This window comes from Cherax quadricarinatus, chromosome 47 (assembly GCF_038502225.1).
Source record: "Cherax quadricarinatus isolate ZL_2023a chromosome 47, ASM3850222v1, whole genome shotgun sequence".
Lineage (NCBI taxonomy): Eukaryota > Metazoa > Arthropoda > Malacostraca > Decapoda > Parastacidae > Cherax > Cherax quadricarinatus.
In genome coordinates this window covers 16936200-16962328 of record NC_091338.1, presented here as the reverse complement: position 1 = coordinate 16962328, position 26129 = coordinate 16936200, and the positions used below count along the sequence as shown (strand labels likewise).

At 41.5% G+C, this 26129-nt stretch overlaps 1 protein-coding gene across 7 annotated transcripts in view; it reads left to right on the top strand.

The window, feature by feature from the left end:
• LOC128696472 (uncharacterized) overlaps positions 1-26129 on the top strand; it is a 765910-nt gene that overhangs the window by 98798 nt on the left and 640983 nt on the right. For all 7 annotated transcript variants that reach the window (XR_011393241.1, XM_070094722.1, XM_070094721.1 and 4 more), the window contains exon 2: positions 8648-8733. Coding sequence is in view for 6 of the 7 variants with exons in the window: in XM_070094722.1 (XP_069950823.1) it covers positions 8683-8733 (51 nt within the window). In the remaining variant the exon portion in view is untranslated. The remainder of the gene's footprint in view (positions 1-8647; positions 8734-26129) is intronic.

Sequence of the window (26129 nt, the reverse complement as noted above, 5' to 3'; positions counted from 1 at the left end):
TCTCTCTTATGTTCTAATAAAGACCAGGGCTTCAGCTATGGAAAAACTGAAAAATAAAAACTGGGACCTAGTATTAAACAAACTTGAAACACTCGGTTGAGCGGATGAGGAATGTATGGAACTTAAAGTGATAATGTCAGAAAATCTTATGTTCTAGGTCATAAAAGCGATATGTTACAACTGCCAGGTCAGTGTTGATACTACTACAGTCTCTCTGGATAGAATATTGCTGTACCCTGACATCCCATTTTAAGGCAGGCAGAATAACATATCTGGAGAATGTATAGAAAACTGGTTAAAAAGCTGCATAGCTACCGAAATTACTCACTACGAAAGCAAAAGATGTTGCAAATGGTGCATAATATCTCTAATGAAAAGTAAGAGTGCAGTAAGCACATTGAATTAAGTATAAAGGGACCAAGACATTTCAAGGCTGTCAACCAGGAGACCTGGTTGAGGACAGGGCTGCGGGGACGGTGGCCCTTGCAAGCAATAACAATTGAATATCTTCGACTTTTCCAGATCATACCTGATAATTCCCCCCCCCCGCCTCCCATTCCCCTGGTGCTGTATGTCCTAGGGGTTTAATAATTTCCGTTAAATAATAACAATTAAATTATTTATAATAACATGGTATTGGTAGTACTAGGTGGCGCCAGCCGCTTAGTTGACATTAAGACTTTCTGACATCTATAATGTTAACTTCTGTTAACATGAGTTAACTTCTGTTAACATGACTCAAGAAATCGAAATCGTAATGACACGATTGCAAACAAACCATACAATCGTGTCATTACGATTTCTTGAGTCATGTTGACGGCTTTGAGGGGACTTGAGCTAGAGTTCGTCACGGCCTCGGTAGAGGGAGATTCGTCTGTAAAAACTTGAAATTCTGGTCACAGTGGTGCCTATGCTAACCTTCCTATGGTGTAGAAATATACCTAGTTGGATGAATCTTATTGTAGCTAGCTGATCCAGTGGCTAACGCGACGGTCTGGAGTTTTGTGACTCTGATCTCGGGTTCTAACCCCATCCGTGGTATGGTTTGTTAACTTTTTTTTCTTATGTTTGATGTAACATAATGTACTCACCTAGTTGTGCTTGCACTGGTCTAGTTAGAGCTCCTTGACTTGCCTCTTAACTCTTATCGATCGAGAGTACCGATTCCTGGCCTTGATACGTATATGTGTGTACTCACCTAGTTGTACTCTCACCTAGTTGAGGTTGCGGGGGTCGAGTCCGAGCTCCTGGCCCCGCCTCTTCACTCATCGCTACTAGGTCACTCTCCCTGAGCCGTGAGCTTTATCATACCTCTGCTTAAAGCTATGTATGGATCCTGCCTCCACTACATCGCTTCCCAAACTATTCCACTTACTGACTACTCTGTGGCTGAAGAAATACTTCCTAACATCCCTGTGATTCATCTGTGTCTTCAGCTTCCAACTGTGTCCCCTTGTTACTGTGTCCAATTCTCAGTAGTAGTAACCAGTTACCAGTCTCAGTAGTAGTAACCAGTTACCAGTAACCTGTCCGTTGACTCAACGACCAACCGTCTTGAGTCACGGTCTTTCATTTGTGCTGAGCTGACACTATTTCAAAAGACCCACTACGGGGTACTGGCCAGCCGGCTAGTCAGTTTTACGAGTGTGAGCAAGGAGATAGGTAACGGCTGCGGGCTCTGTCCACATAACAGTAATTATACGTAATAACAGCCTACGTGAGTATTTCTACCCTAATCCACGTATCGAACTCCCACATGATACCGGGGGAGTATCCACTCCACCGAGTTTGTTCATTCCTCCAGTAAGAAAGAACAGATCCCATGTGGTCTGGTGTGATCGATTCCTGCTCCAGGAAGATCTTATTCTGACTGTGAAGCCACCAGCACTCATCAGTGACTTTCTCATGAACCAAGAATTACTGTATCGAACAGCCGAGTTGGGTACTCCAAGCAGAAGAGTATACCAGTTAGTAATTCCACAGTCACTAGTGAATGTAGCCTTACAGCTAGTTCACGATGTACCAGGTGTTGCACACCCTGGTATGGATCGTTCAGTAAAACAAGCCAGATTGAAATACTTTTGGCCTCGTATGGCAACTGATATTTCTGAGTATGTTAGGAAATGTAGTGTCTGCATGCAACATAAAGGCAATGCTAATGGTCCTAATCCAATCCAAGTGTATCCAACTACTAGCGAACCTTGGGAAAGAGTTGCGCTAGATTTGTTAACTAATTTCCAATGTTCCCTCCAAGGTAACAAACATCTGTGTGTTATGGTAGACCATTTCACCAGATATTGTGAGTTAGTTCCTATTGCAGATAAGACTGCCGAGACAGTAGCTAAAGCGTTTAAAGAACGCATTATCTGCAGGCATACCACCCCTAAGTCCCTAGTAACAGATAATGGAGGTGAATTCTGTAATGAAATTCTTGAAAATTTGTGTACCTTGTACAAGATCTCTAAATCCACCATTGTTCCTCATCATCCTGCCAGCAATGGGTTAGCGGAACGAACCAATAAGAAAGTACTTGATGTCTTGAGAGCCACTATCAATCCCAATAGTGAAACTTGGGATGAAGTTATACCTGATGTGCAGTGTGCTATAAATTCTGCTTACAATGTTTCTATAGGTGACACTCCACATTATGCATTGTATGGTGTAGATAAACGTTTGCCTTATGAGTTGTTATATTCTAATCCGAAACCAAATTACAACCCTGATGATTTCGTAGCAACTCGTACCAGCTTAGCTCAAAGTGTTTTTAGAAGAATCCGTGAAACACTTCATAAATCAACAGCTGAATTTACAAGAGTCGCAAATACTCGAGTAAAGCCATCCAAAATCAAAGTAGGTTCGAGAGTTATGCTGACTAATTTTAACAAAACGTCTGCAATGCCAAAGCTTGATCAAAGGTTTGTTGGTCCTTATCGGGTAGTTGAACATATCACTGGTAATAAGTATAAGGTTAGAGAGATTAGTACTGGTCAGTATAAAGAATCGCATTTGGATCATATGAAGTTAGTATGTGATGATAATGATGTTCCAACCCAGACTAATGTGACAGACTCTGACAATCCTCCTGATCCTGTACTCTCTTCCTCTGATACTCAGTCAGACGATCAACCTGAATGTCGTTATTCCCTACGTACACGACAGGTATTGAGAAATCCTCAAGTATCATTTGTAACTTCCAATTCAGAATTGCCTCAAATACGGCATGAGTTAGCTAATGCTACAGAGTTTGATCCTCCCAGAGATGACACCCATTCTGCATATGCCAATCTTACCCTAGCAGAGTTGGGATTAAATGTAAATAACCTGTATAGATGAATAATTACAGTATCAACTTATCAGTATTCAAGAATTTTTTTTTTTGTGTTCATGTTCTCTCCGCATTCTGAGAGTTAACAGTCTAGATTTGCGTGCACCGAATCTGCCTTTCTGTTAAACACTCTTTCTTTGTATATATTCCTTCCTCAGAATCCGTAGATCACATGAATACAGATCGATCGATCAAAATTTTTGTTTTTATCACTTGTAATCTCAATGTTGAGTTCGTTGTTCATTTGTTGAGTTTTAAGTTGTACTATAGTATACCTTGTATTGCATTACAGTTTCAGTTACGTACGCTTTCATTCCAATGTTCTACTTATGTATCTATAATGTTTCATGTTGTGTACTTTGACATTGTATAGAATCAGCCCAAGCCGTATACCTGCCATCTCTAGTTTGTATTAGTTGTATGTCGGGACGACATACGTTAGCGTCGCCGAGCTCTCAGTAGTAGTAACCAGTTACCAGTCTCAGTAGTAGTAACCAGTTACCAGTAACCTGTCCGTTGACTCAACGACCAACCGTCTTGAGTCACGGTCTTTCATTTGTGCTGAGCTGACACTATTTCAAAAGACCCACTACGGGGTACTGGCCAGCCGGCTAGTCAGTTTTACGAGTGTGAGCAAGGAGATAGGTAACGGCTGCGGGCTCTGTCCACATAACAGTAATTATACGTAATAACAGCCTACGTGAGTATTTCTACCCTAATCCACGTATCGAACTCCCACATGATACAATCTCTGGAACATCCTGTCTTTGTCCACCGTGTGTGTGTTTGTGTGTGTGTGTGTGTGTGTGTGTGTTTGTGTGTGTGTGTGTGTGTGTGTGTGTGTGTATGTGTGTGTATGTGTGTGTGTGTGTGTGTGTGTGTGTGTGTGTGTGTGTGTATGTGTGTGTGTGTGTATGTGTGTGTGTGTGCTCTACTCCATGGCAAGAAATCACTATAAATTGCACGTGTATGTAGCACCTGCATATGTATTCAAATTTGTATTTGCCTGTGTATATATTCTTACGTGTTTGTCTCTTAGGTAAAGTTTTTCTTTGGTCTAAAACCCTATTGTGTATAGCAGGACATACTTTTAAATAAGTAAGAGTGGAAGGTATATCGGCGAAAAACTGGAAGAACTACCATATTTTCCGACATGTAAGGCGCACGAGCATGTAAGACATATGACAATGTTTTCAATCGGTTGTAAAGTAACGTTAGTAACTGCTAAAGCGTAACACAAAGCCTACACTTTTTTTTTGGGGGGGGGGGGAGCGCGCCTTATATGACAGAAAATACAGCAATTGTGAGTACCAGAGATCGTAAGTTCATCTAACGCAGTATTAGGATTCCTTATTAACGAAATGTTTCGTCTGCCCAGCAGGCGGCAGGCTTCATAAATAGAATACAGAGATAAATTACACTCCTGGAGACGGTAGACGACGTGGAGTAGTAGTTTGAGGTAATCAGTCCCTCAGCCTTGGTGCGAGATAATCAATCTCACATCAACATGTCGGTGTTGTATACTAATCTAAAATATGATAGGCAAGTTTATCTCTTTGTATTTTCCTCACCCCCAGTAATATTGTCCCAGTCTTTGTAATTAATATTGTGAGTTGTGCTCTCTCTAGTAAGAGTCAACTCTTGAATAAGTTGAAGTGCTCAATAAATAATAAAATTTTCATGAGCTTCTCTAATCCTCATGCTCTTGATCCACAATTCCTCATTCAATTCCTTTATTGATATTAATATTAATATTATAGGTGTAGAAAGTACAGGGTGTTTCACTCGTACGAAGTCCCCCGAGTTGGTACTCCCGTAGCTGCAACCGTCTTGTTTGTATATTATGTCTGATCATACTGGTCATAATAATATGACCAATATGGTTTGCAGTAGTAAATGATAACTCGGGACCTCCTACGAGTGAAACACCCTCTATAAGAGTGGTTGGAACAGTGCTATGTGAATACCAGTGAATCACTGCAAGAGTGAAGGTAATTAGTACTAAAGTCTATTATCCTAATTGTAATTAAGTTACTGGTAGATTTAGGGTGACACCCCGAGACCCGGCATGACAGTATGTATGTATTCAGCTCTGTACGTGTGCCTGTGTGTATTCAATTCTACATGTGTACCTGTGTGTGTATTCAGCTCTATATGTGTGCCTGTGTGTGTGTGTGTGTGTGTGTGTGTGTGTGTGTGTGTGTGTGTGTGTGTGTATTCAGCTCTATATGTATGCCTGTGTGTGTATTCGGCTCTGTAGGTGTGCACGTGTGCATATTCCACTCTAAATTTCCTCCTGTGTATGTATTCAGTTCTATACGTGTGCCTGTTTGTGTATTCATCTCTATACGTGTGCCTGTTTGTGTGTTCATCTCTATACGTGTGCCTGTTTGTGTATTCATCTCTATACGTGTGCCTGTTTGTGTATTCAGCTCTATACGTGTGCCTGTGTATTCAGCTCTATACGTGTGCCTGTTTGTGTATTCAGCTCTATACGTGTGCCTGTTTGTGTATTCAGGTCTATACGTGTACCTGTGTGCGTATTCAGCTTTATACTTCCCCCTGAGCTTGCATTCAGCTCTTTACATGTGTGTGTTTTTGTATGTGCGTGTGCGTGCTTTTAATTATACGTGTGCATGTGTATGTATTCAACTGCGTGTGTGCATGTATTAAACTGTATACTTGGTTAGGACTTTTTTAACTGCACGAATAAAATACGAACACACACATTCGTTTATTTGAATAAAAGTTGTAGACCATCAGTTTACGTGTCAGACATGTTCAACCAGCCATCACTATTTAGTGTGCTTTCAGACTTTTAATTTATGATGCTCGTGTTGTGGTAGTCGTGGCTGGGGTGGTTATTGTGATGGGTGTGGTTGGTAGGGGCATTGTTGATAGTTTGTAGTGGTTGAGGAATGGTTCTTTGTGCTGGTAGTGGCAGTGTTTATGGTTGGTTTTGGAGGATAATGTTTATGGTTGGATGTGGTTGTTATGGTAGCTTGGAGTTGGTCTGTGATGGTGATTGGGGCTGGTTATTGTGGGATTGAGGGGTCAGAAGGTGGGCAGTATGCTCATGTGGTAGGATACAAGAAAGGGTGGTAATGGTATGTGTATGGTTGGGTACAAGAAGGACGGATAGTAGTTGGTGTGTGTGGAGGTTGGGTTAGTGTGTGTGATGGGGTAGAGCAAGAAGGGTGGATAGCGTGTGGTGGGGTACATAGAGGGTGGGTAGGGGTGGGCAGGTGGTCCACACAAGCTACTGACCAACACACCATCCATTCATCTCAGCCAGCTACTGCCTTACACCTTTAACTTGCACCCAAGTTCTTGCTTGTCCATCTTCCTTGTAACACTTCATAATCTCCTAATCTTCCTCTCTCATCTTGTTCTTCCTCTGCGTCCTACCTAATCTTTCGCTTTCATCCTTTGTCATCCTATTCTTTGTCTAAATCTTCCCTTTTAATCTTTCTTTTTTTTCTTTCATATCTTCCTTTTTCTTTCGTCTTTTTTTTCGTTCTAATGCTGCTTTCTATGTTGCATCGTGTCGTATGTTCAGGTCAAACCGCGGGACGTTGTTGACGATTTGATATAGTTTATTCTGTAGCATCCACCTACTGATATGTACATCATCTTGATTATCTAACAGTAATGAAAATATAAATAATATAAAAATTATGAAAACTTGTGAGGGATTCTTTGACATGATGTGGCTACTGCTTCGCTGATTGAGGTGATACTTTTACCCTCAAAGATTTCCAACACAACAATTTATCTGGATAAAATTGAATGAAGGACCAAGAGGAGTAATGCCATTCACGTACGCATATTGGGACAGAATTGACATAAAAGTCTGTCACTAGCTAGGTCCTTCCCATTAGCTCTTCTCTAAGGTACTAACCGGCTTGCTAGATAAACCCTCGTGCTTCATGATGACTGGTTAACTGTAAATCATGGTATACCTAGAAATTTCTAATCTAAGGGATAGGTTAGGCTTGTAATCCAGGTATACTGTCTGCGAGAGAGAACTTGACAAGTTCTCAGATCAGTTCCTGACCAGTCGGACTGTGGTTCATACGTTGGACTGCGTGTGGACAGCAGTAACAGCCTGGTTGATAAGGCCTTGACCCACCGGGAGACCTGGTCTAGGACTGGGCTGCGGGGGCGTTGACCGCCGGAAGCATTCTTTAGGTTATATTATGATCATACTGGTCATAATAATATGACCAATATGGTTTGCAGTAGATAATGTTGCAGAAATGCTACATATTTGGAGGTAAAGACCTCATAACCACTCCAAGGTTTTCTGAGAGCGGAAGACGCCACTCCTGGGCAACTATATTTTGGAGGGAGGGGCGCCACTAGCTGTGTCTGCTTCTCTTGTTACTCTGACGATTGTTTATTTTTGATAGGCTGGGGAGGAGGATCTCCAAGCGTTGACACGCTTGTGCTATTTGTAAAATTCAGAGATCGAACCTAGTGCACTACCACAATTGAAATTCACAATACTGCCGCCCGCCCCAGCCTCCCAGCTAGACGAACCGCTGCGACAAATACCTAATCTATCGTAATTTATATCACTTCTGAAGGGAGCAATCTATTATAGTATTCTCCAGTAATTTTGGTTTATTCAGTTAGCTATTGTTTAAACCTGAAATTCATAAGAAAACTTAAATCGACACAGATGCAACATACCGAACATTTTGTTGTTATTTCTATCATTATTACTAAAACTTAAATCACCCGGTGAATTGCTAGTAAATGCGTATTTAGTAAGGCTCGTGCCACCTTGTAATATTGATTAATAGCACCTTTTTAATGCCCAGGTGGGAGATAGGAGGTTTTGTAGACAATTTTCCTACAAAAATTTTCTTCACCTGACCTGTCTTGTAGCTGTCTTACCTTTTCGGCCGAGCCGTCTTCTAAAGTCAGCTCTTAAAGTTGCAAACGAGTGTATACAGAGGTGTGTGTATATACGCTAATAATTTAATACATGTTTTAAGGATTAAAGAATAAATATCCTTGACTGGTAGTGTACCGGTGACATTCAACCTTAATGACTAGTGTCGTTGATAGGCTTTAAACCTATTAAAATTAATAAACCAACCAATCTCAGAATTATGGGTTAATAATAGCGAGGCGTTACTACCACGCTTGTGAGTCATTCTTTCACGTCGATTAAATTATCATCATCAGCAGGACCCCAGTGGAAGCGAGTCATAATTTACCAGCAGTGTGTGCCTATAGCAACTGTGTGTTTATTGTAGCTATTGTGTTAAACCTTATTTGTGAAGATAATTAAAATGTGTTATATGGCGACAGGTGGTGAGGGCGTGGTGGCGTGGATGTGAGAGAATATGGTCTCCGGCTCCTCCACCAGCGCCAGCCACGACGGTCATGAACCTGAGGTAAGTGCTCACTCTCCCACCACCTTGACACACTTGACCTTTGTAGCTCATCCTCGTAACTTTACGCAACCACTGTCAGCCATGATGGTTATGTTTCAGAGGTAAGTACTCAGCACCATTAGCTTTTGTAAACTCATCCTTGTAGGTCATCCTCGGTATTAACCATTCCGATAACTGTCTCTCGGCAATCACAGTAACTATTGACCCTCATATTTTATTGTGAACATGTGTACCAAATTGAGGTGAGGGCCAAAAACACATGTTCAACTTGCAGGGCCATCAGGCAGGATGACTCGTCACTGGTAATAAATTCTCAGCCAGTACTGACACACTTGGGATGGACAGTGACATCGAGTATTCCACTGTGGGTATACTTTTCCATCTCTCAGAATGGGTTTTCACACACAGGGTTACTGAATCAGTGAAACTATCTTCATGCGCTGTTAAACATAAGGCGATTATGAAGGCTCAGGATTAATAAGTACAGTAAAGTATATAGTCACTACCGACATAAATTGCACAACTCATTTCTAGATTTTACATATGAAAAATGGCGAAAATTTAAAATTTAATGTATAATAATCTTATTGGTAGTGAGGTAAACATAAGAGGAGGAGGATCATATCATGTATACATCAAATACATACCTAATAAGTCTCGCATAATTATAAATGTAGCAGAGTAGAGACAGTTCGATATTATTCACTCATATTAAAGACGTCAAGAAGCATTGTAAATTTCTAGATACTACTTTGAAGTGAGATACAGTAATATATATGGAATATAATACTACACATACAAATACATTATCTTTCACTGCTTACATAAAATTCAGACAACTCTGAATGTATTCACTAAAGGAAAGACAAAATGATATCTCATAATTGATACATTGAAAAATATTCGTTTATTACAAGAAAAAAGGTATGATTGAAAAAAATATGAAAATTTAGATTTTTTCGAACTTTCAGTAAAAACTAAAATATTTTGAAGGTGATGTTAATAAAAATCTCCTCGTAACATTGTAAAACAATGACTTCAAGTATAATATCAGTAATAATATTAATAATTTCTCCGTAAATAATCAAGTAACTGCAAACATCCAAATAACTTACAAGAAAATCACAAATATAGAAACAATGTGTTAGGCGTTTTCCAGTGGCTAAAATTTTTCTTCTACAGTACAACAAAGTCGCATAACAGAAGCACAGCAAAAATGTAATAAAGCAAAACACAAAATTCCTAATAATTCGATTTAGAAAAATGAAAATGGGATGATGACTTGAAGGACAACCTAATTTGCATTCTCACTAATATTTTTGTATACTGGTCGACACTTCATTCAAAACGTCTCCAAGGCAAAATTTGTACTCAGCCTTTGCCACGGAATCAAACTTCATTTATACAATTTCTACTATTACATCTTCAAGGATGTCTTTGATTGTAACGAAAGAGGATCCCTGACAAAACTGCATTGATTTAGGCCTAGAAAATATTGACGGAATTCGTCCTCCAGAGCTCGAATGTGACTCATAATCTTGGTTTGAAGACTGTCAATGAGTTTTTGTACTTCAGAACTTTTAAGAGGGAAAAATTTCTGTGTTCCTGTGTATTGTATGACTTTTCCCGCATCTGTAGCTTAGCAACGAATGTTCGAATTCCATCATAGCATGATAGTTGTGTCTACCTTGCAGCCTAAATTTGAGAACATTTAACACCTCAAATTATCTGCTAGGAAGTCATTGATAGGTTAACCTTCAAATTAAATGTAGTGAAGAAGACAATTCTATCAGATTTAAGAAATATCCTCGCCTCTTCTCTAAGTTCATTCAAGCGACCCAACATTTTGTGCTTTAAATGTCGGCACACCGGTGTGGAAACAGTAGTCTCTCGTGTTCTGCTCCTAAATCATTTTAAAGTTACATAAACAATGGGGTATTCAGGACACTATGTTATGTGTGGCATACAATTTTGATCATGGTGTTCAGATATTTGTTAAGTTGCTGTCAAAGCCTCATGATGTATGATGCAGTAAGTTGAAGGTTTTTGGTGAAGTCAGTGTGTGATTCAAGCCTGGCTGGAGTTCCATCAATACGAACATCAATCAACTTCTCCCATATTTCATTTTTGTGCATTTTAACATATCGGTGAAAAAAATCGTCTTTTTTTCACTAGTCTCCAGCGTGCAATAAAACTTCAGCTCTTTTTTTTAGTTTAGTTTAATTTCTCATGATTTTTTAGTAAACTAGTAACTGGAAGCACTAAGCTGGGTTTGTAGATTCCTCGCACTGAATAACAAAGACTGAAGACTACTCTCCCACTGAGTTTTAATGTTTCCGATATTTCATGAAACTGGCTCGTAACTATTGAGTTGGATAGTGAACTGTGCTCTTTTCGCATAGCAAATCCTTCCCGATTTTTTACACTGATCTCCAATGACTCCTTACCTATGGAGAGATGGGAAGGAGAATCCAGCTCCCAAACCAAGGACCACTGGTATAGTTGATTCACTCTCAAGATTTCAGACCATGGCTTGTTAAGAGTGTTACATTTTCGGTGTATGTCACACACTCATATAGGCATGCCTCCCGACCAGCGAAGCAGGTGCTTAGGGTTTAACAAGTAGGGACCCCATCATTATACCAGTACCTTGGTTCAACCAGCCAGTCACAAGGAAGCCCTCCAAAGTTGTGAAGCGATGTGGCACACTCGTAAATCATCTTTGATAGACTTAACCTCACGTCTGGTCACTATGGTTCTCACCGTGTCTTGTGCTTGCATTTGCCTTATTGTACACAGCTGTTTATATTGTACATAGGCTGTATGTATTGTACATACCAGATTATTATTTGGTGAAGGAAGTACAAACAATAAATCTTTCTGCTGCCTTTTTGCTCGTTCCTAAGTGGTTATCGTACTACAGCCAGGTGTGCAGGCCAGTAGACTACACCTGCATTCGTAATATGGGAACCTGTCTGGGATGAACCTGGGACCTCTTACAGGTGAGAGCTGCGTATCCTAGCCACTAAACAACACTGAAGTGATTTACACTTCCAGAAAGAGTTTAAACTGATCTATAATGAAATGAATTTTGGTTTACTTTAGTGTGCTTGGCCTTGTGTTTGCCTGTGCCCTTTGCATTTCGTATGCTTGAGATATCCACAAAAGTTGAACTGCCAAATAGTGTGTGTAGCCTAGTCTTAGTCAACGACAACAATTAGTTTTTGTTATTTCCTCCAAACATATGTTTTACTTGACAATTTAATTATGATGAACACTGCATCTTCTTGTTCCAGTCCCTACTTTAAAACTTTTTTATTAATTTCTTCATTCTCTTTAATGTTTTTTTTAACTTTTACAACCCAAAATTATATTCAGCATTCTTTTTACTTAATGCTTTTTACTTAATACAGTTCACTTTGTAAAATGGAAGCCCACGTTATTATTATTACTAGATTTATGCATAATTTTGAATTATCTTTCCATCGGACTGGATTAAGCTGACAAACACTTGCCACCGTCTAGCTGCTAGGATTGGGAGAGCTATCAGTATAAATAGTCTGTAGCATGTTATTTTCGATCTTTACAGTAGACTGAGTATATTCTGTAGCTGCAGAATCATCCACACCTGTGGCAGTCACAGGTGTTTAGTTATCACCATCACACAAGCCTGATCTCGTTCACCTAACCTAGTAAGTGCAACGTAGCCTAATTCGATCTGTTATGTCAATTTAACCTGACACGTTAGAATTCAACCTAGATTTACGTAATTTAACACGGCCTGGCGTAACTTGACCATTGAGCCGCTGAGATAGCATGGCCTGACCTTATCCAAACTGGTCTGACCTGACCTATATGAAACCAATAGCAATTCAATACGAGCCCCATGGGGTTTAGAGAACAAGCAAGCAAGCAAGCAAGCAAGCAAGCAAGCAAGCAAGCAACTCCTTAAAGTAGTCATCTCCAGAACCACCAGTTACAGCAGGAACCGGTAGCGGCAGTATTCAGTGTAACTTTAATAGTCACTTGCCTCTTGCGGCAGAGTTTTTGACTTTATATATATATATATATATATATATATATATATATATATATATATATATATATATATATATATATATCCCAATACAAAGTAGTAATAAATAGTGGTGGGTGGCATCAAAGAATTACCTGAGATAATAATTGTGTGAGGTCGAATGTACATTACTTCTCTGATCTATTTTATTTTCTCCATGCAGGCATGTCTATATAAATTGTGTACACTGTATTGACCCTGCTACTTTATTGTTTTTTTTTTGAGGCGTATGATGAATATTTACTCTTCGTCTTGAGTTGATACTCTTTAAATGAACTGTGGATTGGGTGGTGTGCATGTGCACTTTAAGTGACCTACATGTAAGGAGAGTCCATGCCCTTTAGCAGAAACCAGGTTCACTGGAATTATATATTCTTTAAAGGATTCTTGTGTACCTTGAGACCCTATCATTTTAAACCAGGGTTCTTATCCTATTTTTAACTCTCAAGGGAATTCGTTGATATTGGTGAAGAGCTCTTCCCTTCCTCAGATCAAATCTGATTACCTCCCCCTCCCCAGGCACTTGACGGCTCTAACGGGTTTTGTATTTTCTATTCACTACAATAACCTTTTTTGTATCTAGGGATTCCTCGTATATTCAAGTACTACACATTGGCAGCCACCCAGTATACGTCTTCAACTGTAACTGCAAAAAGGACCATCATATTGAGGGGGGATCGGATTTATAAAAAGAATATCGACCTATGGCTGATCAATTTTAATTATATGAAATTTCAGTATCCACTGACCCCAAGGCAAGAATCAGACTTTAAACGAAATCAGTTTCACTAACATCATTCCAGTGAATGAGCCCCAGGTCACTGATGATGTTCTTTGAATGAGCCTTTTTGTTTAGTTCTGTACATAAACCTTACATCCTTCGTCGTTTCACCCCTCTTCATTCAGTTTTATTACTTTGTCCCTTACTATCACCTTCTCTTTTATGTATCTATGCATTAACTTCAGTGTTTTGGTCTTCTCACAATTGTCGTTTTCGATTTGTCTTCTCATTGTTGCATGGCTTATGTTTTTGTTTTCTTCTGCCATAGCCTTCCATATCCTTGTCTCCTTACGGTGTCTCGTAGCTCGATTGGTAACGCATTTATTTCACACATTGAGGCCCGCCGTTCGATCCCTGGTACGGGTGGAAACATTGGAGGGGGTTTCTTTAAGACACCTGCTGTCCCTGCTCACCTAGCAGTAAATAGGTACCTGGGTGTTAGCTGACTGGTGTGGGTCGCATCCTGGGGACAGACTTAACCTAATTTGCCCGAAATGCTTTGCATAACAAGGGGCTTTCTGTATAGTATGTCATTGATGATAGCTAGGTCTTTATACTTTATATATGTACTTGTAGAAATAAAGATATTATTATTATTATTATTATTATTATTATTATTATTGTTATTTGTGGTGTCCTTATATCTCGGAGTCTCTCCTTTATTTCGTGAACTGTCTCGCATTCCACTTCTTTCTCATACTAATTAATTCAGGAACTCTCTCATTTGTGAAATTACCTTTCCTATAGCTTGTTTTTACCCGAGGTTCTCTCTGCTCTGGTTGTGGTCCGCGCGCTCTTTTAGGTCTCCGACATTACTTCCGGTGGCCCTGGGCCGTATAATGTGGCGTTCTTGGCTGCCTTGGGTGTAAGGTCTTCAGAGCTGGTTACCTTCTCCCCATTCCACAGTATTACTGCTTAAGAAAGTTATGGCGTTTGTAATGGGGTAGTTTGGTAAAATTTCGTGTGATTGTGCGCGGAAAGGGAGAGGATGGTGTCCGTGAAGGATCGTGCGTGTGGTGAGAGTGGTGGTTGAAAATTGAGACACTTATGCAACATATGGGAATCTTTATTTAGTAAACGTTTCGCCACACAGTGGCTTCATCAGTCCAATACAAAGCAGAAAGGTGTAAGGAGAGGAGGAGTTTGAGGTAATCAGTCCCTCAGCCTGGAGTCAATGTGTTCAGTCCATCGACTCCAGGTTGAGGGACTGATTACCTCAAACTCCTCCTCTCCTCGCACCTTTCTGCTTTGTATTGGACTGATGAAGCCACTGTGTGGCGAAACGTTTCCTTAATAAAGATTCCCATATGTTGCATAAGTGTCTCAATTTTCAACTTGTCGGTTTTCAAACCATTCATCACACGAGAGTGGTGGTGTTGTCTGTAACAGGGCGTGCATGTGGTGATAGTGGTGGTGTCCGTGTGGTGAGAGTAGTGCTGGTGGTGTCCGTGAAGGTGCGTGTGGTGAGAGTGGTGGTGGTGTCTGTGAAAGGGCGTGCATGTGGTGAGAGTGGTGGTGTCCGTGAAAGGGCGTGCGTGTGGTGATAGTGGTGGTGTCCGTGTGGTGAGAGTAGTGTTGGTGGTGTCCGTGAAGGATCGTGCGTGTGGTGAGAGTAGTGGTGGTGCCCGTGAAAGAGCGTGCGTGTGGTATCCGTGAAGGAGCGTGCATGATGTGAGAGTTGGTGTCCGTGAAGGAGCGTGCGTGTGAGGAGAGGGAAGGATGCAGCCAGGGGCGGTTGGAGCGGTCTGAGGCGGGGAGATAACAGTAATGGAAGAGGGGGAGGAGACGCACGATACAAAGATGACTTCAGCAACTCTCCTTTGGACCAGAAAAACGCTATGGAATTCTCTAGGGAGCGGAGACCCTGATCTGGAATTCTCCAGGGAGCGGAGACCCCGATCTGGAATTCTCTAGGGAGCGGAGGAGGTAGATGACCTCTTGGGGGAGCGGAGGGTATAGTAAATCTTTTGGGAGTGGAGAACAGGTGCATGACAACTCTGGGAGGAGCAACTCGGGGGGGGGGGGGGAGTGGAAAAGGAGTACACCAAGGATCATCTCCGGGGATTGTAGAGAGGAAGAGATGTAGGCGAGCGGGCGGGGGTTCGGGGACGGATAGGTTAACGCTATGATTAACCAAAGCAAACTTCCCGAAGGCACAGCTGGAAGTTAAAAAACAAACATAAGCCACAGAGATGTTAGGAAATTCTTCTTTCACGTACAGAGAACTAGAAGTTGAGCGAAATAGTAGAGGCAGGATCCTTGCACAGTTTTAAGAGGTATGATGGGGCTTACAGGGGATGGGTGAGGAGGAAGCAGCTTGCGATGGTAATGGAGTCTACCCAGTGATAGTTCTGGTCATCGCCCCCGCGGCCTGTTCTCTGACAAGCTGCCTTGGCTCATGGCCTGCCTACCTGGAGAGTGTTCCGAGGGTCAACACTCCCGCTGCCCTGCCCCAGACTAGGTGGATGACCTGATCAATCAGGTTGTTAGCGCTAGCCGCACGAAGTCCCAAGTATCACCCCCCCCCCCAGTACCAACAATACCACCAGTCCGATAACATTCTTCTTGGCAAATATACAGGGTCTAAAGCCAGCAACAAACAACAAAATACCTTTCATCCGTGGACTGCTTGCAGAGGCAAAGGCAATGTTCGCGGCTTTCACTGAGACCCACATAAAGGATCACTTGGACAACGAAATATGGATCCCAGGTTACAACCTATACAGATGTGACAGAGTGAACAGGCAAAAGGCGGAGGGGGGGGGGGTTGGCCAGTACATTGCAGAGTCACTTGTTTGCACAAAACTGCTAAATGCCTCAAATGATGTAGTGGAAGTTTTAGCAGTAAAGGTCGAGAACCAAAACCTAGTCATTGTGGTAGTCTACAAGCCTCCGGATGCAACATCCCAGCAATTTCAGGAACAGCTGTTAAAAATTGACCACTGTCTGGAAAACCTTCCAGCTCCTGCACCCAACATCTTGCTCCTGGGGGATTTCAACTTAAGGCACCTAAAATGGAGGAATATAGCAAATAATATTGTTGCAGTAATAACACCAGGAGGCAGCTCTGATGGAAAACTCACACTCACGCGAGCTTTTAAATCTCTGCACAAAATTCAATTTAAACCAGCAAATAATAGAGCCTACTAGACTGGAGAATACACTAGACCTCATCTTCACTAACAATGATGATCTGATAAGAAATGTCACCATATCAAAAACAATATACTCAGATCACAACATAATTGAGGTTCAGTCATGTGTGCGCGGAGCCCCAGACCGACATAATGAGATTAGTCACGAGGGAGCATTCACCAAATTCAACTTCAATAACAAAAACATAAAGTGGGACCAAGTAAACCAAGTCCTAACCGATATAAGCTGGGAAGATATACTAAGCAACACAGACCCCAACTTATGCCTAGAACAGATTAACTCGGTGGCACTCGATGTATGCACAAGGCTTATTCCTCTAAGAAAAAGGAGGAGTAGATGTAAAATAGAAAGAGACAGGCGCTCCCTTTACAGGCGACGGAAAAGAATAACAGAGCGGCTAAAAGAGGTCAATATATCTGAAATGCGAGCATCGAACTTAAGCTAAAAGAATCCTTTAGGAGTCAGGAATCGCGGGAAGAACTAAAAGCCATAAATGAAATCGAAAGAAACCCAAAGTATTTCTTCTCCTATGCCAAATCAAAATCGAGAACAACGTCCAGTATTGGGCCCCTACTTAAACAAGATGGGTCCTACACAGATGACAGCAAGGAAATGAGTGAGCTACTCAAGTCCCAATATGACTCAGTTTTTAGCAAGCCGCTAACCAGACTGAGAGTCGAAGATCAAAATGAATTTTTTATGAGAGAGCCACAAAATTTGATTAACACAAGCCTATCCGATGTTATCCTGACGCCAAATGACTTCGAACAGGCGATAAATGACATGCCCATGCACTCTGCCCCAGGGCCAGACTCATGGAACTCTGTGTTCATCAAGAACTGCAAGAAGCCCCAATCACGAGCCTTTTCCATCCTATGGAGAGGGAGCATGGACACGGGGGTCGTCCCACAGTTACTAAAAACAACAGACATAGCCCCACTCCACAAAGGGGGCAGTAAAGCAACAGCAAAGAACTACAGACCAATAGCACTAACATCCCATATCATAAAAATCTTTGAAAGGGTCCTAAGAAGCAAGATCACCACCCATCTAGAAACCCATCAGTTACACAACCCAGGGCAACATGGGTTTAGAACAGGTCGCTCCTGTCTGTCTCAACTATTGGATCACTACGACAAGGTCCTAAATGCATTAGAAGACAAAAAGAATGCAGATGTAATATATACAGACTTTGCAAAAGCCTTCGACAAGTGTGACCATGGCGTAATAGCGCACAAAATGCGTGCTAAAGGAATAACAGGAAAAGTCGGTCGATGTATCTATAATTTCCTCACTAACAGAACACAGAGAGTAGCCGTCAACAGAGTAAAGTCCGAGGCAGCTACGGTGAAAAGCTCTGTTCCACAAGGCACAGTACTCGCTCCCATCTTGTTCCTCATCCTCATATCCGACATAGACAAGGATGTCAGCCACAGCACCGTGTCTTCCTTTGCAGATGACACCCGAGTCTGAATGACAGTGTCTTCCATTGCAGACACTGCAAAGCTCCAGGCGGACATCAACCAAATCTTTCAGTGGGCTGCAGAAAACAATATGAAGTTCAACGATGAGAAATTTCAATTACTCAGATATGGTAAACATGAGGAAATTAAATCTTCATCAGAGTACAAAACAAATTCTGGCCACAAAATAGAGCGAAACACCAACGTCAAAGACCTGGGAGTGATCATGTCGGAGGATCTCACCTTCAAGGACCATAACATTGTATCAATCGCATCTGCTAGAAAAATGACAGGATGGATAATGAGAACCTTCAAAACTAGGGAGGCCAAGCCCATGATGACACTCTTCAGGTCACTTGTTCTATCTAGGCTGGAATATTGCTGCACACTAACAGCACCTTTCAAGGCAGGTGAAATTGCCGACCTAGAAAATGTACAGAGAACTTTCACGGCGCGCATAACGGAGATAAAACACCTCAATTATTGGGAGCGCTTGAGGTTCCTAAACCTGTATTCCCTGGAACGCAGGAGGGAGAGATACATGATTATATACACCTGGAAAATCCTAGAGGGACTAGTACCGAACTTGCACACGAAAATCACTCACTACGAAAGCAAAAGACTTGGCAGACGATGCACCATCCCCCCAATGAAAAGCAGGGGTGTCACTAGCACGTTAAGAGACCATACAATAAGTGTCAGGGGCCCGAGACTGTTCAACTGCCTCCCAGCACACACAAGGGGGATTACCAACAGACCCCTGGCAGTCTTCAAGCTGGCACTGGACAAGCACCTAAAGTCAGTTCCTGATCAGCCGGGCTGTGGCTCGTACGTTGGTTTGCGTGCAGCCAGCAGCAACAGCCTGGTTGATCAGGCTCTGATCCACCAGGAGGCCTGGTCACAGACCGGGCCGCGGGGGCGTTGACCCCCGGAACTCTCTCCAGGTAAACTCCAGGTATGCACCACAAGACAGCAGATCAGAAACTGATTTCAGAAATTTGTAAAGTTCTATCGAAGACAGCCAGTGGTCCGTTGATAATTCTCTCTGTGCATGAACATAAGACAGGAGGAACATTGTAGCAGGCCTAATGGCCCATACTAGACAAGTCCTTTCACACTTATTGAGGTTTCCCTTTGCCTTTTATTGAGAGTATAAGACACCGTCTGAACTGTTTCCTCGTAGCACGCAGTCGGATGTAAGTACTGTTATAACACCACGACCCAGCAGCCCATTTTGCGGTTAGTGTGCTGATTTTCCCTTTCATCAAAATGTTTTGTAATTTAAAATGACTATGTTTTGTTCTTCTTTAGTGCTTTAAAAAAGCATACTATTAAGGCTTTTTTATAAAAGATAAGCTCTCCATTAAGTTTGTTATTATGACCTCTGTAATATGACATTAAAAGCACGATAGTAGCAGATTGATGTTGACAGTAATGACGGTGACTAATGATGATGATGATGACAGTAATAATGAAAATTGATATTCCTGGCATTAACTGTTAACTTTTTTGTGTGTCAAAAGTGCTGAATAATCAAATCTGTTTAGTTCTTTTATAAATCGTACAACTCTACTAAAAAAATATGCAACTTACAATGGGATATATTTTTTTACTGACTGAACCATTAAGTCAGAAAAGATCCTTGTCCCATGAGCAAGATCTTCACTGAACCAGTTACCATATAAGTAAGACTACTTCAAGAAATTTCTTCCTGACATATACTACACCTGTTTTTCCATTCCATCAGTTGGCTGGTCACGGACAAGTTATAGTGACATATCAAACTCGTTCAAGTTATAGTGACATATCAAGCTCGTTCTTGAGACAGTTAAAGATCTCTTGGTAATTTCTCCTTTTATGTGAAGGGAAGGGAAGCTGTCCAAGTTTTAGTGTGCCTGTGACTGCTAACGTCTCAGTTTCCTGTTCTTAGCTGACAGGAGTGGAACCCAATGATTTCTGCTGTTTTCTCTCATCCCCTTCAAGGTTCAGTGTGTTGTGCGTTCAGAGATGCTCTCCTGGGTACCACTGTTGTAACGCTTGGTTATTTGAGTTAATGTCACCTTCCTGTCAGCTTGAACCAGTCTGGCCATTCTCCTCTGACCTCTTACATTAACCTGGCGTGTTCGCTCACACAACTACTGCTCACTGGATGTTTTATGTTCTCACGCCATTCTCTGTAAAGACTTTTCTGCGTGAAAATCTCAGATCAACAGTTTCTGAGATCCTCAAACCATCCCATCTGACATCAATCATTTCACGGTCAAAGTCACTTAGATCACATTTCTTCCCCATCCTGATGTTTGGTCAGAACGACAACTGAACATCTAGACCAGGGGTTCCCAGTCTTTTTTCTATGCCCCGCACCCTAGGAAATGTTTGATTGATATCGCACCCCCTACAAAAGTAATATCACATTCAGTGCATAAAATAAAAATATAAATTGAGCATTTACAAAATTCTTTGGTAAAGTAAACGGAATTGTGCTTTTCATTAGGACTCTCTGTCGTACCCCTGGTTGGGAACCCGTGCTCTAGACTTTGTCTGCAGGCTTTTAGCCATTGAGTTGCTGCCACTTTATTGGCTTGTTAGATATTTGCATTAACGAGCAGGTGTACCTGATAAAGTGGCCACCGAGTGTATGTTTTCTAGTTTGTTGAAGCGATAAATCACATTATTGATTAAGACTCACTTCAGCTGAATTTTCCTAAGGAATAAACCAGCAGCATTAACACAAGACGGTTAAGGCACATGTTTATCAAAACAAACCATACCACGTGCGGGGATTGAACTCGTGGCGAGTGAGTCGTAAAATTCCAGGTCAGCGCCTGAGTCATGTGCATCACTTTGTTTCAGTACTGAAAAGATTCGCCTGCGCAGCAGGCTTTTTTTTTTTTTTCTAATGCAGACGAATATGACACTGGAGATAGTATAAATAATTTTGAGGCGATCAGTCCCTTAGCTTGGTAGGAAATACTTACGCATGGGGATATGAAGTGTCTTGTGACCTCCCTGTAATCCAACCTCTTTAAATATTTAGGGACTTGTCGCTTATTGTTGTTTCTGCGGCCATTCCAGTGTTCCTTGGAATAAATGACCTAGGGGGGACCACTTTTGCTTATTTTACCAAAATGTCGACTTCACGATAAAATTCCCATAATTAACGAGGATTGTAAATAGGCATAAATGTATCGATGAGGGATGCACGTCATGTCTCATGAAGCACGGTTAACGAAGCTGTAATGATCCACTGAACAGTTCATCACATGACCAGCACCCGCCTCGCCAGATTTTTTCCTTAGCCAGTATTAAAGGAATAATGTTAATTCTTCTTTTAAAGAGGGTTTCTATTTTGATGAAAAGTATCTGTGCAATTTTTAAGTAGGTTGAGTGAATTGATTTTTATTTGCACTCAGCGTCATCAGTCACTTTTTATTAATTCTTCATTTATGAAAGTATTTAGTAGAGGAGTGGATTGCTTTTAATTTATTAATTTAAGCAATTCAGGTATAACGTGAATCAGTCTCATTAAATAACTATGACACAGCTACCTATGTGTTAATAAATTTCCTTTACAGTAATATAATGTTCTACTTTTATATTACTACATATTTTAAAATGGTGATTACTAAAAAATGTAAACTGTGTCAGATAAATTTAATCGCCACAGAACCAACTGATGAATATAGGAAGTGTAAAATAAACCCAGTGAAAAACAGAGGCATCATGAGCACAATAAAAGAACATTGTATCAACATTCGATATCAGAAACACTGCAAGGACAAGTGTAACAACATTCAAGAGAAAACTGCACAGGTATCTTCAAGTGCCAGATCAACCAGGCTGTAATGGATATGTGGGCCACGGGGCCGCCAGCAGCAATAGCTGGGTTGACCAGATAAACACCACACAAGCCTGGCTCAGGGCCGGGCTCCTAAAGTAGAAAAACTCTCGAAACTCATTAAAGGTAACGGTGTCACAGCTATGCACTCTAATACAACAGTACATCACGAGCTTGTCTCTACTTCTGTAACTATAAGTAAGTTTTAACACACAACTCTGATACAACCATCTTGGCAGGTGTATTCAGTTTTCCTGAAGCCACAGGCTTCTTTACCTCGTCCACAACTTTCCTCTTTCACCTACTGCTATTCTTGTTACTTATCTGGTGCCTTGCGGAACCTAGAGGAAACCTTGCCTTTTACACTTCCTGCAAAACTAGTCACTCATCTGGCCGCAAGGTAAACACACTGGCGGCATTTGTGTCTCCTGCCTTATGATTCCCTCCTTGTGCTGCCGAGCTGAATCTGATACTGTCTGGCGACTCCTTACCATTATTATACTAGTCTTTCACTTAAAGTATATAATACGGTGTGATCCTTTATTTTTGGAATGGGATGAGGGATGTTTGTCAGGAGAAATGGGAAAAATATCGCCTAGCTCGGGTCTTAGTTACATGATCAGAACTCTCAGTAGAGCCCTTAATTAATTGACCCTGATCTTCCGTTGGCTTACCAGTCCACCCACTCCTTAAAAAACAATAACAGTGGAGTAGCAACCTACCTCTGGTAAACTGCACTCTCAAGTCAACCGCAGGTTGGTTGGATAGTGCATTGTCAACAAATATGTAGAACAAGCCTTAATTAAAGTGGACAACGTTACACTCTAGGTAGAGCGAAACGTTACCCAATAAAGGCTTCTTCCTCATACTTGTGCCTTCGTCCACATGCACCACCAGCTTAGCCAGTGATCGAGTCATCATATGACTAAGACCCGCGTCAGTACACACTGCCAAGGACAAGGTCGCAATGTCACTGACGCAACCCCTTGTCATGCCTCATATTGTATATGTAACAGAAAATAGATAATGCAGTTGCCTCCTGATTAAATACTTCGATAATGACTTGCACTGGAATCGAGAATAAACACTGGCGTTTCCCTTCATTATACTGTAGCTCTAAACTGCGTGTGCTTTAAATTTGTTAGTCATTGACTCTCATACCGTTAATCTAGTGCTCTCAATCCCTTAGTTGCGCGCTCTCAACCCATGAGTCATTGACTACTGAACACTTGGTATCAACTATCAGTAACTGACTACTGAACACTTGGTATCAACTATCAGTAACTGACTACTGAACACTTGGTATCAACTATCAGTAACTGACTACTGAACACTTGGTATCAACTATCAGTAACTGACTACTGAACACTTGGTATCAACTATCAGTAACTGACTACTGAACACTTGGTATCAGCTATCAGTAACTGACTACTGAACACTTGGTATCAACTATCAGTAACTGACTACTGAACACTTGGTATCAACTATCAGTAACTGACTACTGAACACTTGGTATCAACTATCAATAACTGACTACTGAACACTTGGTATCAACTATCAGAAACTGACTACTGAACACTTGGTATCAACTATCAGTAACTGACTACTGAACACTTGCTGTCATTCAGTATTAAAACCCACGTACATTTTTTTATGTACTGTAATTTAAATGTTACTTAATATTTCAGGTACCACGTCATTGTCGGTGTCATGTAACTCAACTGATATATTTGACTATACTTGAGTGTAGATGGTTTTGGGGATCATCGTCTCTCATACCTATGTTCCCAGGCTGGGTTTGCTTGTTGACTATCTGATCAGTTATGCTATTCGTGCTCGCTGCACGCAGACGGGCGTAAGCTGAGATCTTTATATCTGGAACGTGTTTTATTACTTACCACAATCTTCATATACCTTTGATATACCTTTGATGAATTCCGAGAGTCTTCCTACTTCCAGAGCCCGGCCATGGGTCAGGCTTGTGTAGTGCTTGCCTGGTCAACCAGACTGTTGCTGCTGTTGGCCCGCTGGGCCACATATCCATCACAGCCTGGTTGATTTGTAAATGATAATAAGCACAAGTTTCTTCATTTACTCGTCCTTTGCAATGTTAGTGACTAAACATGTAATCACTCACAGTAATATTGTATTACATAAATAAAGCGCTTGAGGCCAAAAGTTAGTAGTGATGATCAGATTAGTGTAGGAGGTGTGGGCCCAAGTGAGTCTTGGTCCCAGGAAACACAACTCGGGGAGTTGTGTTGTACTTGTGTAAATATGATTGTGAAGAACGACTTGGACAGATATGTGAAATAAGTACAAGAGCTATATACGTTGAACATCACACTACGAAATTCATGTACGTATACCGATATATTTATTCGGAACTAAGCAAAGCAGATTATTATTATTATCATCATCATCATCATCGTCATCATCATCCTACCTGGAGTCTGCCAGTAGATAGTCCCGAGGGGTCCCCCCCCCCCGCGGCAGGGTCCCGGACCAGGCCTCCACGTGAATAACACGATCATCTTGGCTGTTCATGCCATCCACACGAAGTCCAGCGTACGCACCACAGCCCGGCTGATCAGGAATGGGTTTGAGGAACTTATTAAGTTCACTCTTGAAGACAACCAGGGGTCTTTTAGTAATCCTCTTATATATGAAAGACGGGCATTGGAAAATTTAACCTTAGTGTACTCAAAGCGCCCCCGCTTTTCATTACAGGGATCTTGCACCATCTGCCAAGCCTCTTATTTTCATGGCAAACGATTTCTGTGTGTGTGTGTGTGTGTGTGTGTGTGTGTGTGTGTGTGTGTGTGTGCAGATTTAGAGCCAGTTCTTGGAGAATTTCCTAGGTGTAGATTATGATGTATCTTTCTTGCCTACATTCCAAGGAGTACAAATTGAGGGACTTCAAACATTCTCAGTAAAGTAGGTGCCTGGCAGAATTTTTGTGTGAGCATTGATAGTTGTCTGCACATATTCCATGTATGCAACTTCGCCTGCCTTAAACGGAGCTGTTAAGATCACAGAAGCCCCCCAACCTAGAGAGAACAAGTGACTTTAAGAGTATCATCAATGGTCTGGCATCCCTTGTTTTTAAGGTTTCAGTTCATTTTCCTTGCGGTTGTGATAGTGACATTGTTGTGATCCTTGAAAGTAAGATCTGACATCATCACTCCTAGGTCTCTCACACTAATCTTACGCTCTTTTGAATAATTAGAGTTTGTTTTATATTCCGTTCCAGTCTTTATTTCCTCAGTTTTCCATAAGTGAGTTAACTGAAACTTATCCTCATTAATCATGTCAGTGGCCCACTGGAAGACTTCATTTACATTAACTGTGTCCTCAATCGATGTCATTCTCATACGGATTCTAGTATCGTCTGCAAAGGATGATACGCTGCTATGATTTATTCCTATATCTATGTGGGATATGAAAATGAGGAAGAGAATAGGGACAGGTACTGTGCTTTAGAGAACAGAGCTTTTCACTGTGGCAGCCTCCAGTGTCACACTGTTCACTATTACACTTTGGGTTCTGTTCGTTAGAAAATTAAATATCCACTTGCCCACTTTTCCAGTTATTCCTTTTGTACGCATTTTGTGGGTTTTTATACTATGGCCACACTTGTTAAAGGCTTTTACAAAATCTGTATACACTACTGTAGCATTTTGCTTGTCTTCCATTGCATCCAAAACCATGTAATGGTCAAGCACTTGCAAAAGGCAGGCGCCACCTGCTCTAAACTCATGCTGCTTTGGGTATCCTGAAGGATACCTGAAGGACATTGCCGGGGATCAACGTTCAGCCCAGGCCTCCTGGAGGATGAAGGCCCGATCAACAGGGCTGTTACTGCTGGTCACACACACACACACACACACACACACACACACACACACACACACACACACACACACACACACACACACACACACACACACACACACATACACGCACACACACACACACACACACACACACACACACACACACACACACACACACACACACACACACACACACACACACACACACAACATGGTTTCAGAGACGGGAAATCCTGTGTCACAAACC